The 18,626-nt window shown below is 40.3% G+C and overlaps 1 protein-coding gene across 1 annotated transcript; it reads left to right on the plus strand.

Annotated features, from left to right (window-relative positions):
• The first annotated feature begins 3,499 nt into the window (after positions 1-3,499).
• LOC133606125 (potassium voltage-gated channel subfamily A member 2) lies at positions 3,500-16,021 on the plus strand. Its single transcript, XM_061959716.2, has 2 exons — positions 3,500-5,411; positions 15,385-16,021. The coding sequence occupies exon 1, from the start codon at positions 3,592-3,594 to the stop codon at positions 5,245-5,247; it is 1,656 nt and encodes a 551-aa protein (XP_061815700.1). The 5' UTR covers positions 3,500-3,591; the 3' UTR covers positions 5,248-5,411; positions 15,385-16,021.
• Positions 16,022-18,626: the final 2,605 nt, after the last annotated feature.

Here is an 18,626-nt window from a genome sequence, read left to right on the forward strand (position 1 = left end):
CGGGTGTAAAGGGACAGTTTGTACACATCGCAGAGCTAAAACAAGTTAAGCTAACTTCCTGTTTGTGAAGCCTCACATGTGAAGGGTCAAACAAGCCGACATTTACAAGACAGCAAGTCAAGTGCATTGTGGGTAAAACATCACAACCAATGCACAAACGTGTGTGTGTGTGTGTGTGTGTGTGTGTGGCCCCGGGGGCCGGCCCACCAAGCAGCACAAAGACGACTCATGAGCGCGTGCACGTGTCAGCTGCTTTTCCATCTCATACTTACACATACTCACATATTCTATGTAGAAATGTATATATATATACACACAAATATATATGTGTTCATATACATATATACATACATATATAAGCAGCATAAGAGACAACTCATGAGCACGTGCACATTTCCATCTCATACTTATACATACACATTCTATGTATACATTTCGAACACACAAAAATGTGTACATCTACATATATACACACATATTTACATACACATATATACACGCATCTATACATATACACACACACACACATATATATATATATATAGATATACATACACTATATTGCCAAAAGTATTTGGCCACCTGCCTTGACATATGAACTTGAAGTGCCATCCCATTCCTAACCCATAGGCTTCAATATGATATCGGTCCACCTTTTGCAGCTATTACAGCTTCAACTCTTCTGGGAAGGCTGTCCACAAGGTTGCGGAGTGTGTTTATTGGAATTTTCCACCACTCTTCCAAAAGCGTATTGGTGAGGTCACACACTGATGTTGGTCGAGAAGGTCTGGCTCTCAGTCTCAGTTTTTAATTCATCCCAAAGGTGTTCTATCAGGTTCAGGTCAGGACTCTGTGCAGGCCAGTCAAGCTCATCCACACCAGACTCTGTCATCCATGTCTTTATGGACCTTTCTTTGTGCACTGGGGCACAGTCATGTTGGAAGAGGAAGCTGCCCGCTCCAAACTGTTCCCACAAGGTTGGAAGCATGACATTGTCCAAAATGTTTTAGATATTCTGAAGTATTCAAAGTTTCCCTTCTCTGAACTAAGGGGCCAAACCCAAATCCTGAAAAACAACCCCACACCATAATTCCTCCTCCACCAAATTTCCCACTCGGCACAATGGAGACTGAAATGTAGCGTTCTCCTGGCAACCTCCAAACCCAGACTCGCCCATCAGATTGCCAGATGGAAAAGCATGATTCATCATTCCAGAGAATGCGTCTCCACTGCTCTAGAGTCCAGTGATGACGTGTTTTACACCACTGCATCCCACACTTTGGATTGGACTTGGTGATGTATGGCTTAGATGCAGCTGCTCGACCATGGAAACCCATTCCATGAAGCTCTCTGCGTACTGTACGTGGGCTAATTGGAAGGTCACATGACGTTTGGAGCTTTGTAGCAACTGACTGTGCAGAAAGTTGGTGACCTCTTTGCACTATGTGCTTCAGCATCCGCTGATCCCTCTCTGTCAGTTTACGTGGCCTACCACTCGGTGGCTGAGTTGCTGTTGTTCCCAAACTCTTCCATTTTCTTATAATAAAGCCGACAGTTGACTTTGGAATATTTAGGAGAGAGGAAATTTCACGACTGGATTTCTTGCACAGGTCGCATCCTATGACAGTTCCACGCTGGAAATCACTGAGCTCCTGAGAGCGGCCCATTCTTTCACAAATGTTTGTAGAAACAGTCTCCATGCCTAAATGCTTGATTTTATACACCACGCCACGTGATTAGGACACCTGATTCTCATCATTTGGATGGGTGGCCAAATACTTCTGGCAATATAGTGTATATATACACATATACATATATATATACACATACTGTATATACATACATACATATATGCACATATATACACACATACATATGATGTATGTATATATATATATATATATATATATATATATATATATATATATATATATATATATATACATACATACATACACATACATATGATGTATGTATGTATGTATGTATATATATATATATACATCATATGTATGTATATATACATATATACATACATATATATATATATACATCATATGTATGTATATATACATATATACATATGTATGTATATATACATATATACATATGTATGTATATATACATACATATATATGCATACATATATATACATACGTATATATGCATACATATATATACACACACATGCATACATATATATGTATACATATACACATATATATATATATATACACACATATATATACACACATATATATACATATATACAGTATATATATATATATACATATATATATACAGATATATACATATTTATATATACAGATATAAATATATATATATATACATATATATGTATGTATTTATGTGTATGTATATATATATGTACATATATATACATATCTCTATATATTATATGTATATATATATGTACATACATATATATATATATTATATGTATATATGTGTATATATGTATATATATATATGTATATATACAGTATATGTGTGTATATATATATATGTATATATATATATATATACACATATGTGTATATATATACACATACATATATATATATATATACATACATATATATATACATATATATATATACATACATACATACATACATACATACATACATATATATATATATATATATATATATATGTATGTGTGGGGAAAAAAATCACAAGACTATTTCATCTCTACAGGCCTGTTTCATGAGGGGGGGTACCCTCAATCATCAGGAGATTTTTCTCCTGATGATTGAGGGTACCCCCCCTCATGAAACAGGCCTGTAGAGATGAAATAGTCTTGTGATTTTTTTTCCCACACATACATATATTGCGCTCTACTATGGTATCGAGCACTATTTTTTGGATAACCTTAAGACATATATATATATATATATATATATATATATATATATATATATATTTCTATTTGTTTGTTTTTTCACTTTGTTAATATATTTCACCACTTAATGTTCCCAAACAAAGTGTCCAAACAGGACACTTAACCACAGAGGAGGTACAAGCTTTTGCTTCTCCTTGGCACTATTGCCAGCCAAAGGCTAGACCCCTGCTCCGATGCCTAACGTCTCGCCTTTTCGTCTCCGCATAAGCACACCCCGGCTTGTGTTGGCACACTTCCTGCCCCTCACAGCTGTACCCAAACAATTGCGCCATACAGAAAAATCTGAATATGTACATATCACAAGCTTTTTTAGACAAAAATATGTGTTTTGCCTTTTTTTCCCTCAACTCCTGATGCTGCTCCCCTCTGGTGAAACTGAGTGTGATTCTACAGCATTATTTGATATTTAGAATAAAAAGCATGAATCTGATCCAGTGTGAGAGTCAACACGCACACGCGCACATGGAGGGGGTGGGGGATGGTCAGGGGGCGGAGCGACGAGGGGGAGGGAGGCTGCTCCTCTAACGTCCTCACATTTTCACTTCACTTCGGACATCATCATCATCATCATCATCATCTTCATCTTCACACGCACGAGCAGAGGATGGCAGCGCGGGAGGAGACGCGATGAGACATGAGACATGAGAGAGTGAGACGTCACTGAGATGGAGGTTGCACTGGTCAGCTTTGAGAACGGAGGCACCAACAATGGAGAGCAGCTGGACCTGGTCCAGTCCGGACTGGTGGAGGACTTTAGCAAAGAACTGAACACGCACGGTGGTGGAGGGGGGGGGAACCCTCCTCCTCCTCCTTCTCCTCCTCCACATCATCATCATCCTCCTCCTCCTCCTCAGGGAGCGTGGAGGATCAACGACATGAACAGCACGCTGAGCTGCAGCGAGAACGCCATGGACGCGCTGTTGCGCGCAGACCACAGTCCACATCTGTTTGACGACGACTTGCTGGACTTGGACTTGGACTCAGACAGCAACGAGCGTGTGCTCATCAACATCGCCGGCCTGAGGTACGAGACCCAGTTGGGGACACTGAACCAGTTCCCGGACACGCTGCTAGGGGACCCCGCCAAGAGGATCAAGTACTTCGACCCGCTGCGCAACGAGTACTTCTTCGACAGGAACCGACCCAGTTTTGACGGCATTCTCTACTTCTACCAGTCCGGCGGGAAGATCCGGCGACCCGTTAACGTGTCCATCGATGTGTTCGCAGACGAGATCCGCTTCTACCAGCTGGGCGAGGAGGCCATGGAGCGCTTCCGTGAGGATGAGGGCTTCATCAAGGAGGAGGAGAAGCCGTTGCCTCAGAATGAGTTCCAGAAGCAGGTGTGGCTCATTTTCGAGTACCCGGAAAGTTCCAGTCCAGCACGCGGCATCGCCATCGTGTCCGTGCTCGTCATCACCATCTCCATTATCACCTTCTGCCTGGAGACGCTGCCCGAGTTCCGTGACGAGCGAGAGCTTCCGGCGACCAGCCGGCCGGACAACGGTACCGCGGTGCGGCCCTCGCTGACCTTCAGCGACCCATTCTTCATCATCGAGACCACCTGTGTCATCTGGTTCACCTTCGAACTCTTCGTGCGCTTCTTCGCGTGCCCCAGTAAGTCCGAGTTCTCCAAGACCGTCATGAACATCATCGACATCATGTCCATCATGCCCTACTTCATCACGCTCGGAACCGAGCTGGCCGAGCAGGGTCAGGAGCACCAGAACGGCCAGCAGGCGATGTCGTTGGCCATCCTGCGCGTTATCCGCCTGGTGCGCGTCTTCCGCATCTTCAAGCTGTCCCGCCACTCCAAGGGTCTGCAGATCCTCGGTCAGACCCTCAAGGCCAGCATGCGCGAATTGGGCCTGCTCATCTTCTTCCTCTTCATTGGTGTCATCCTCTTCTCCAGCGCCGTCTTCTTCGCCGAGGCCGACGAGCCCGAGTCGCACTTCTCCAGCATCCCCGACGCCTTCTGGTGGGCTGTGGTTACCATGACGACGGTGGGCTACGGCGACATGAGGCCGGTGACGGTGGGCGGGAAGATCGTGGGCTCGCTGTGCGCCATCGCGGGCGTGCTGACCATCGCGCTGCCCGTGCCCGTCATCGTGTCCAACTTCAACTACTTCTACCACCGCGAGACCGACCAGGACCAGTCCTCCCTCAAAGACGAGCCCGCCTCCCCCGAACTCAAACACGAAGACCAGGAGCGCAAGGACTCGGCGGGGGGGCTGGACAAGAGCAACGTGAAGGCCAACAGCAGTTTGGACCTGAAAAGTTCTCTGTACGCCTTCTGCCTCGACACACGGGAAACTGACCTGTAGGGGCGGGGCGCCCCCTGCAGGACACCTGTACATATCGCGACTGGAGCTCTTCCACCTGCCCCTGTGCGCGGTGCGCGTCTCTCCTCTCTCAGGTTCCGACCCCAAACCTTTGTGTCCCTCCAAACTCTCAGAGGACCCGCGCACGGACACGTGACTGATAGCAGGTCAGTGGCACACGTGATGACGTCACGGGCGACTTTGTAGATTGATGAGGAGTGGGTGTGTCCCGCAGACCATTGCGTAACCTCTTCATGTAAGCGTATGGCATCTGGAGCCAGTGGACCAGAACAGGACGCGCACCTTGGCCCGCATCTTTCATTACTTTCATGTCATTTCACGCCATAATTACGGCACCTCGTTTCCATGGTGACCAGCGACAGCTGATGCTCTCCTTTTTACTTTTTACTCATCAACGCACACAAGACAGATGGGTGCTAATTAGCGATACGTATGCACATGCTAACCTACGGAACAGGCCGAGTCACGTGATCACCGACATACACGCGTTAATCTATAGAACACACATGTCCACCTACACATTGAACACACATGTTCACCTACACATTGAACACACATGTTCACCTACCTATACAACACACATGTTCACCTACACATTGAACACACATGTTCACCTATCTGTGTAACACACGTTCACCTACACATTGAACACACACACACACACACTAACCTATAAAACACACATGTTCACCTACACGTATACAAACAAACACACACTAACCAATAGAACACACATGTTGATATCTACAAATTGAACACACACTAACCTATAGAACACACATGTTCACCTACATGTATATACACACACACACACACAGACTAACCTATAGAACACACATGTGCATCTACACATTGAACACACACTAACCTATAGAACACACATGTTCACCTACATGTATACACACAATAACCTATAGTACACACATGTTCATCTACACGTTGAACACACACTAACCTATAGAACACACATGTTCACCTACATGTATATACACACACACACTAACCTATTGAACACACATGTGCATCTACACATTGAACACACACTAACCTACAGAACACACATGTTCACCTACACGTATACACACACAATAACCTATAGAACACACACGTTCATCTACAAATTGAACACACACACTAACCTATAGAACACACATGTTCACCTACATGTATATACACACACACAGACTAACCTATAGAACACACATGTGCATCTACACATTGAACACACACTAACCTATAGAACACACATGTTCACCTACATGTATATACACACACACACTAACCTATAGAACACACATGTGCATCTACACATTGAACACACACTAACCTATAGAACACACATGTTCACCTACACGTATACACACACTAACCTATAGAACACACATGTTCATCTACAAATTGAACACACACACACTAACCTATAGAACACACATGTTCACCTACATGTATATACACGCACACTAACCTATAGAACACACATGTTCACCTACATGTATACACACACTAACCTATAGAACACACATGTTCACCTACATGTATATACACACACACTAACCTATGGAACACACATGTTCACCTACATGTATACACACAATAACCTATAGAACACACATGTTCACCTACACGTATACACACACACACACACACACACACACACACACACACACACACACACTAACCTACACATGTTCACCTACCTATATAAAACACGCTCACCTACACATTGAACACACACACACTAACAACCTATAGAACACACATATTCACCTACACGTATACACACACACTATAACCTATAGAACACACATGTTCACCAACACGTATACACACACTATAACCTATAGAACACACATGTTCACCTACACATATACACCCGCCCTAACCTATAGAACACACATGTTCACCGACACGTACACACACACACACACTAACCTATAGAACACACATGTTCACCGACACGTATACACACACACACACACACACACACACACACACTAACCTATAGAACACACATGTTCATCTACAAATTGAACACACACACACTAACCTATAGAACACACATGTTCACCTACATGTATATACATGCACACTAACCTATAGAACACACATGTTCACCTACATGTATACACACACTAACCTATAGAACACACATGTTCACCTACATGTATATACACACACACTAACCTATAGAACACACATGTTCACCTACATGTATACACACACTAACCTATAGAACACACATGTTCACCTACATGTATATACACACACACTAACCTATGGAACACACATGTTCACCTACATGTATACACACACTAACCTATAGAACACACATGTTCACCTACATGTATATACACACACACTAACCTATAGAACACACATGTTCACCTACATGTATACACACACTAACCTATAGAACACACATGTTCACCTACATGTATATACACACACACTAACCTATGGAACACACATGTTCACCTACATGTATACACACAATAACCTATAGAACACACATGTTCACCTACACGTATACACACACACACACACACACACACACACACACACACACACACACACACACACACACACACACACACACACCTACACATGTTCACCTACCTATATAAAACACGCTCACCTACACATTGAACACACACACACACTAACAACCTATAGAACACACATATTCACCTACACGTATACACACACACTATAACCTATAGAACACACATGTTCACCAACACGTATACACACACTATAACCTATAGAACACACATGTTCACCTACACATATACACCCGCCCTAACCTATAGAACACACATGTTCACCGACACGTACACACACACACACACTAACCTATAGAACACACATGTTCACCGACACGTATACACACACACACACACACACACACACACACACACACACACACACACACACACACACACACACACACACACACACACACACACACACACACACACACACACTAACCTATAGAACACACATGTTCACCTATACATTAAACACACACACTAAACTTTAGAACACACATGTTCACCGACACGTATACACACGCACTAACCTATAGAACACACATGTTCAACTACACGTATACACACACTAACCTATAGAACACACATGTTCACCTACACGTATACACACACACAAACCTATAAAACACTCATGTTCACCTACACACGGTATAGCTCGGTTGGTAGAGCGACCGTGCCAGCAACTTGAGAGTTGCAGGTTCAATCCCAGCTTCCGCCATCCTAGTCGCTGCCGTTGTGTCCTTGGGCAAGACACTTTACCCACCTGCTCCCAGTGCCACCCACACTGGTTTAAATGTAACTTGGATATTGGGTTTCAATATGTAAAGCGCTTTGAGTCACTAGAGAAAAGCGCTATATAAATATAATTCACTTCACTTCACCTACACGTATACAAACACACTAACCTATAAAACACACATGTTCACCTACATGTATACACAAACTAACTTATAGAACATGCTGACAGACTTGTTCACTTACACACTAATACACAAGTTTACCTACATAAACACACTAATACCATGTTAACACACATGTTCACCTACACAAATACACAGACATATAGAACACACATGTTCACCTAAACACTGAACACACACACATTAACCTACATATTAAACCCACACTGACCTATAGAACACACATGTTCACCTACATGCACAACAGACGCACACTAACCTATACTGTAGAACATACATGCTCATGTATACATTTAACACACACAAAAACCTATAGAACACACATGTTCACCTACACAATTAACACACACACTAACCTATAGCACACGCTAACATGTGTTCGCTTACGCATATGCGCACTAACTTAAAGAACGTGCTAACACACGTGTTCACCGACCTACGCGTACACACACTAAACTATAGAACACGCTAACGTGTTCAGCTACACATGCACACACTGACTTATAGAACACACATGTTCACTAACATGTACACAAACTCACCTATAGAACGCGCTAACACACGTGTTTACCTACCCGTATACACACACAAACCTATAAAACACACACGTTCACCTACACGTGTACACAAACTGACTTATAGAACATGCTGACAGACTTGTTCACTTACACGTATACACACTAACGGATAGAACACGCTAACACACGTGTTAACATGTTAACACATGTTCTCCTACACATTGACACACACACTAACCTATAGAACACACATGTTCACCTCCACATATGCACACACACTAACCTATAGAACACACGTTAACCTACACGTATACACACTAACATATAGTACACGCCAACATGTGTGTTTGCCTACAAATAGACACGCTAACTTATAGAACACACTTCACCTACGTGTGTTCACATACTAACCTATAGAACATGCTAACACACCTTCAATCGACACATACACACACTAACCTATACAACACGCTAACACAAGTGTTCACCTACATGTATACACACACTATCCTATAGAACACACATGTTCACTTACATATCACACACTATACTATAGAACACACTTGTTCACCTACACTTACACACACTGACTTCTAGACCACACATGTTCACCTACATGTAAATACACACACTAACTTATAGGACACCCTAACACGTGTTCACATGTACACACTAACCTATAGAAAAACTTTAACACACGTGTTTACCTACGCATTCACATGCACTGATAGAACACACAATGTAACTACACAAACACTTACCATAGAACCTTCTAACATGTGCTCTTACACAATTAACATACTAATCTATAGAACACACATGTTCACCTGCACATATAAACACTAGCTTATAGTACACGCATGTTATCTTAGTTGTAGGCAAAATAAAACATGCTAACACGTGTGTTCACCTACACACAAACATCTAACCTATTCACTTTCACGCATAACACACACTAACTTATAGTACACATGTTCATTTTGACATATACAGTACAGGCCAAAAGTTTGGACACACCTCATTCAATGTGTTTTCTTTATTTTCATGACTATTTACATTGTAGATTGTCACTGAAGGCATTAAAACTATGAATGAACACATGTGGAGTTATGTACCTAACAAAAAAAGGTGAAATAACTGAAAACATGTTTTATAGTCCAATTACTTCAAAATAGCCACCCTTTGCACACTCTTGGCATTCTCTCAATGAGCTTCAAGAGGTAGTCACCTGGAAGGGTTTTCACTTCACAGGTGTCATAGTTTTAATGCCTTCAGTGACAATCTTCAATGTAAATAGTCATGAAAATAAAGAAAACGCATTGAAATGAGAAGGTGTGTCCAAACGTTTGGCCTCTACTGTACACGCCCTGACCTGTAAAACACGTGTGCTCACTTAAACGTACACTACACACTAACTTATAGAACACACATGTTCATTTAGACATATACACACCTTGACCTCTAAAAAACGTGTGTTCACTTAAACGTATATTACATGCTAACTTATAGAACACACATACTCACCTACACGTATAAGACATACTAACCTATAAAACACACGTGTTCACTTACACATACAACACACACAAACCTATAGAACACGTGTTCACTTACACATTTAACACACAAACCTATAAAACACGTGTTCACTTACACAACACACCAACCTATAGAACCCATGTGTTCACTTACACATAATACACTAACCTATAGAACACACATACTCACCTACACGTATAAGACACACTAACCTATAAAACACATGTGTTCACTTACACATATAACACACATTAACCTATAAAACACATGCTCACTTACAAATATGACACACAAAACTATGAAACACATGTTCACTTACACATATTACACACACAACCCTATAGAACACGTGTTCACTTACACATTTAACACACAAAACTATAAAACACATGTTCACTTACACAGCACACAAACCTATAGAACCCATGTGTTCACTTACACATAATACACACTAACCTATAGAACACGTGTTCACTTACACATTTAACACACACTAACCTATAAAACATGTGTTCACTTACACATATTACACACTAACCTATAGAACACGTGTTCACTTACACGTATAAGACACACTAACCTATAAAACATGTGTTCACTTACACATACGACACACAAAACTATAAAACACATGTTCACTTACACATATAACACACACAACCCTATAGAACACGTGTTCACTTACACATTTAACACACAAACCTATAAAACACGTGTTCACTTACACAACACACAAACCTATAGAACCCATGTGTTCACTTACACATAATACACACTAACCTATAGAACACGTATAAGACACACAAACCTATAAAACACATGTTCACTTACACAACACACAAACCTATAGAACCCATGTGTTCACTTACACATAATACCGGTACACACTAACCTATAGAACACGTATAAGACACATTAACCTATAAAACATGTGTTCACTTACAAATATGACACACAAAACTATGAAACACATGTTCACTTACACATATACCACACACAACCCTATAGAACACGTGTTCACTTACACATTTAACACACAAACCTATAAAACATGTGTCCACGTACACATTTAACACACTAACCTATAGTACACGTGTTCACTTAAACATAATACACACTAACCTATAGAACACGTGTTCACTTACATGTATAAGACACACTAACCTATAAAACACATGTGTTCACTTACACATACAACACACATTAACTTATAAAACACGTGTTCACTTACACATTTAATACACAAACCTATAGAACACGTGTTCACTTACACATTTAATACACAAACCTATAAAACACGTGTTCACTTACACAACACACAAACCTATAGAACCCATGTGTTCACTTACACATATAACACACTAACCTATAGAACACGTGTTCACTTACACATTTAACACACAAACCTATAAAACACGTGTCCATGTACACATTTAACACACAGACCTATAAAATATGTGTTCACTTACACATAATACACACAACCCTATAGAACACGTGTTCACTTACACATTTAACACACAAACCTATAAAACACGTGTTCACTTACACAACACACAAACCTATAGAACCCATGTGTTCACTTACACATAATACACACTAACCTATAGAACACGTATAAGACACACTAACCTATAAAACACATGTTCACTTACACATATAACACACATTAACCTATCAAACACGTGTTCACTTACAAATATGACACACAAAACTATGAAACATATGTTCACTTACACATATAACACACACAAACCTATAGAACACGTGTTCACTTACACATTTAACACACAAACCTATAAAACATGTGTTCACTTACACAACACACCAACCTATAGAACCCATGTGTTCACTTACACTTAATACACACTAACCTATAGAACACGTGTTCACTTACACGTATAAGACACACTAACCTGTAATACACATGTGTTCACTTACACATACACACATTAACCTATAAAACACGTGTTCACTTACAAATATGACACAAAACTATGAAACACATGTTCACTTACACATATAACACACACACAAACCTATAGAACACGTGTTCACTTACACATTTAATACACAAACCTATAAAACACGTGTTCACTTACACAACACACAAACCTATAGAACCCATGTGTTCACTTACACATATAACACACTAACCTATAGAACACGTGTTCACTTACACATTTAACACACAAACCTATAAAACACGTGTCCACGTACACATTTAACACACAGACCTATAGAACCCATGTGTTCACTTACACATAATACACACTAACCTATAGAACACGTGTTCACTTACACTTAATACACACTAACCTATAGAACACGTGTTCACTTACACGTATAAGACACACTAACCTGTAATACACATGTGTTCACTTACACATACAACACACATTAACCTATAAAACACGTGTTCACTTACAAATATGACACAAAACTATGAAACACATGTTCACTTACACATATAACACACACACAAACCTATAGAACACGTGTTCACTTACACATTTAATACACAAACCTATAAAACACGTGTTCACTTACACAACACACAAACCTATAGAACCCATGTGTTCACTTACACATATAACACACTAACCTATAGAACACGTGTTCACTTACACATTTAATACACAAACCTATAAAACACGTGTTCACTTACACAACACACAAACCTATAGAACCCATGTGTTCACTTACACATATAACACACTAACCTATAGAACACGTGTTCACTTACACATTTAACACACAAACCTATAAAACACGTGTCCACGTACACATTTAACACAGACCTATAAAACGTGTTCACTTACACATAATACACACTAACCTATAGAACACGTGTTCACTTACACGTATAAGACACACTAACCAATAGAAAGCGTGTTCCCCTACACCTATAACATGTATTCACCTACACACACACACACGCACAGAACGTGCTAAACCCCACGTTCACCTCCACGTATGACCCACGCCAAGTTCTGTGTTCACCTACAGCCACACGCTAAAGTATAGAGCAGGCCCGCGTTTCAGAGAAGCTAAGCGCTGAAGCGGCGTGTCGTGAGAGTCGTGTCCTTGAAGGGCTGCTGGTGTGTGACGGAAGCAGATTAAAAAAGCAGAAATTACACACACAAAAAAAAAGTGGAAATATCTTGTCAAAGCTGGCCAGTGATGGACGTCTCGTTTGGCTGCCCACACTAAAACTGCATCGGATTTAATCCTCACTTTACTTCTATAATCTCACAGCGTGCACACCATTCTTAGAAACCCACACACACACACACACACTATCTATATTTGATAAGTGCTGGCTGAGCATGAGCGATGAGCACGTGCACACGCGTGTTCTTAAAGTGTCCAGCGACAGAGCCTCAAAGCGAGAGATTAGCGCAAGTTACTTTCTGGAAGTCCACAAGCCGAGAAGCGCTGGAAGCGGGAGAGACGACGCGAGGAGGAAGTTACATAACATACACACATACATACACACACACACACATGCACACGCGCACACACACACACACACAGACGTGCACGAGCAATGGCGGTCCTCAGCAGCAGCCTGAAAGAAAACAAAAAAACAACTGCACTCGCCAGACGTTAAACTGGTCGTCACGTGGCAGATCAAAGGTGGATTTATTAGAGAAGGTGATCGGGCGGGGCACCTCAAGCACAGTGCACGTGTGCACATCATGGCGTGTCATTAGCGTGATTAGCAGTCGTGTTGGCTGGGGACACAGCGACGCGAGCGCTTACGTAAGCTAATTGTTTAGCCGGCAGCCAGCTTGGTGAATTGTTGGCATGACGCTCCTTCAAGTCAAACTTTGTGACATCACACACACACACACACACACACACACATATGCACGCGGCGGCGCCCTGTGACACACGGTGATGCCGCCGATGTGGAAATGATGGCGGCGTGCGCTCATGTGGAAACGTGCATGACTCTTTGTCCTCTTCTTTTCTGCTCCTCTGCTTCTTTTCTTGGGTGGTCTTTTAACGTGCACGCACCACGTGCACGTGGCAGCGTGGTTAAAGGGGTCACGGCAGTCGTGGGCCGACCCTGGCGCGGGGGGGCGAGGCGTGACCCGGGGGGCGTCTCAGCGCCCGGTCGAGGATGTCCAGTCCAGTGATGTGCTGGTGCTGTGGAAGCAGTAACCATGGCAACCACGGCGGCTGTCATCTTCTATTGGCCTCTAAAGCAGCTTTGCGTCCTCCGACCGGTGCAAACGGGGTTGCTTTTTGATACGGGGGGGTCAAAGTGCGAGACCTCAACACACCTGGGCGCGTGGGATCAGACAGCGTGAGGCGTGTCAGGTGCGAAGGAGGGAAGCGGCGCTGCATATGCTGCGGTGGATTACAGTCATCCAACTTAATGCCTGACAGCGTGCAATCATTCATAACTAGACGGGCGGCGGGTGCATGCGGCCTCGCCATCTGCCGCAACACGCGGGATTAACTTCGAGGAAGATGTGGGGGGTTGGGGAGGGCCCACGTGCGTGCGCGCACACATGCACATCTGCAGTCAAAACAAGACGCGTTATGTGTCATGTGACTTACGTGTGTGTCTGTTTCCTGCAGAGTGGCTGACCTCTGACCCTTCACCTGCTGCACGTCCCCTTTGATCCCCCCTCCCGCCCTGCCCCCTGGACCTCTGTGCCTTGCAGCAAAGCAGCGGAAGGTTCCTTCTTGGTGTTGTGAGCCGCCGCCACGGGGGAGGGGTCGCTGTGAAGAAAAACAACATGTCAAAGAGTCATCTATTTTTCTACCTGGGGAGCCCCCCCCCCCCCCCTCCCTTAAGCCATATCTACCTGCTGCACTCGTGTGCATGTTATCCCACATGCATGTTTGGACCGCGCCTGTCCCTTTAAGGACCCCTCCCACTAAACACTGCCAAAAGGTCTGCAAAAGCCAAAAGTTTGTGTGGTGTTTGTGAACATGTTATTTTTAATGTTATTTATGCAGAAAAGTGATGGAATAAATTCCATACAATTCCAGTGTCTCTTTATTCCTATGACATCCACTAGGTGGAGCCATTCAGCAACTAAAGCAATTTTAAAAAGGAAAACAAACATTGATGGAGGTCAGAGGTCACTTACTCGAACGGTAGATTCTGTGGTGTTAATTTGTATAATTAGGTTTTAATTAGAGATGTCTGATATATCGGCCGTTAAATGCGTTAAAATGTAATATCGGAAATTATCGGTATAAATGATAAATAATAAATGATAAATGGGTTATACTTGTATAGCGTTGGTATCGTTTTTTTTATTATCGGTATCGTTTTTTTTTTATTTAAAAAAAAAATAATTAAATCAACATAAAACACACACACGATATACTTACAATTAGTGCACCAACCCAAAAACCTCCCTCCCCCATTTACACTCATTCACACAAAAGGGTTGTTTCTTTCTGTTATTAATATTCTGGTTCCTACATTATATATCAATATATATCAATACAGTCTGCAAGGGATACAGTCCGTAAGCACACATGATTGTGCGTGCTGCTGGTCCACTAATAGTACTAACCTTTAACAGTTAATTTTACTCATTTTCATTCATTACTAGTTTCTATGTAACTGTTTTTTATATTGTTTTACTTTCTTTTTTTATTCAAGAAAATGTTTTTAATTTATTTATCTTGTTTTATTATTTTTTTTAAAAAGTACCTTATCTTCACCATACCTGGTTGTCCAAATTAGGCATAATAATTGTTGTTGCTGGACCCGACTTAGACATTATCTGGACTGGACCCGGTTTAAAAAAAACAAAACTTTAATGAAGCTAATTTCATTTACAACCAGGTCTGGTGAAGATAGGGTCCTTTCTTTCCTTTTTTTTTTTTTTTTTTATAGATAAGATAAATAAATATTTTCTTGGATAAAAAGGAAAGTAAAACAATATAAAAATAATTACATAAGGGAGGAAAAAAAAAAAAAAAAAAAAGTAATTAAATGAAAATGTTAGTGGACTAGCAGCACAAACAATCAAGTGTGCTTCAGGGACTGTGTTGTGTCCCTTGCAGAAGTGTTGTTCATGTTGTGGGAACCAGAATATTGATAGCAGAAAGAAACAACCCCTTTTGTGTGAGTGGGTGTGTATGAGTGTGAATGGGGGAGGGAGGTTTTTTTTTTGGGTTGATGCACTAGTTGAAAGTGTATTGTGTGTTTTTTTCTATGTTGATTTAATAAAAAAAAAAGAAAAAAAAAAGAGGCATAATAATGTGTTAATTCCACGACTGCATATATCGGGTGATATCGGCATTGGTTGATATCGGTATCGGTAATTAAAGAGTTGGACAATATCGGAATATCGGATATCGGCAAAAACCCATTATCGGACATCCCTAGTTTTAATAATAAAAAATACAGTGGATGGAGACAACAACAAATTAACTCTTTGGTTGCATAGCAGATAGTTGCAAGTTATGCATAAAAGCGGACGGTAACGGACACAGGTGATATGTCTCTTTAAGAGAATGATGGGGGCTAATGAAAGAACACACGCAGTTATTAGCGTAAAGTTTCATCTTCTCCTTATTTCAAAGTTCTGTGGAAGTTTTACGACTCAAGTAAAGCAAACCAATAAAAAATAGTATTTCTTTTATATTTTTATTGTCTCCCATACATCATACTACAATCTACCGCACTCTATTCTATTATGTTCCATTATGTTCTCCACTACACCTTCTGTACTATTATATTCTACTATTCCTGACAGGATTATAAAGTACAGCGTAGAACTGTACAACACAATAAAATCCAATAGAATAGAACAGACTAACATAGAATACAACATAACCATGTAGAATACAGCAGGATAGAATAAAGAAGGATAAGATAGAATAGAATGAATAAAATACAATATAATGTAGTCAAATATAAAATGATACGATAAATAACATATATATATAATATAAATATTATAGAATACGATGAAATAGATGAGAATATAATGGAAAACCACAGAATAGAATACAGTAGAATAGAATATAAATATAAATAAAAAAAAAAAAATGGGATTGCATAGAATAGAGTACAATGTAATAAAGTAGAATAAAGGAATATAGAATAAAATAGAACAATATCAATTACAAAAAACCTAATATAAATAGAAGGTAGATCATGATGTAATAAAAAGATTGGAGTATAAAAAAAATCAATTATAGTGTGTTACAGATTGAAGTAGAATAGAATAGATTGGTGTACAATAAAATAGAACATAAAATATTGTAGAAGAACAAAAATAAAATAGGACAAAATTGAATTAAATAAAGTAGAATAGCATAAAAAAAAAGCAGAGTAGAAAAAATAAATAGAACAGAATAAAAGCAGAATAGCATAACATGTAACATTGTATAAAAAAGTATAGAAAAGTAGCAAAGAAAAAATTAAAATAGCATGAAGAATAAGATTAAATAAATAAAATTAAGTGGAATACAATCAAGTAGTATGGAATGAACTAAAACAATACAATATAGTAGAATACAAATAGAATCGAGTAGAAATGGAATACAATCTAGTACAATGGAACAAAGTAAAATAGAATACATGTATAATAGAAAAAACAAGTAGAATGGGATATAATACAATAGAATGAAGTCGGATGAAATAAATGTATAACAGAAAAGAGTATAATAAATAATGTAGAAATAAGTATAATGGAATAAAGCATAATAGAACAGAGTAAATATAATACATGTATAATAGAAAACAATAGAATAGACAGAATTATTTATTATTTATTAGCCTTTATTTAACCAGGTAAAATCCCATTGAGATCAAAGATCTCTTTTCCAAGGGAGACCTGGCCAAGAGG

This window comes from Nerophis lumbriciformis, linkage group LG05, assembly GCF_033978685.3.
Source record: "Nerophis lumbriciformis linkage group LG05, RoL_Nlum_v2.1, whole genome shotgun sequence".
NCBI classification, from domain to species: Eukaryota; Metazoa; Chordata; class Actinopteri; order Syngnathiformes; family Syngnathidae; genus Nerophis; species Nerophis lumbriciformis.

Bases quoted from the DNA above. Each gene is read 5' to 3' on its own strand.
- LOC133606125 (XM_061959716.2), top strand. From the start codon at position 3,592: ATGGAGGTTGCACTGGTCAGCTTTGAGAACGGAGGCACCAACAATGGA.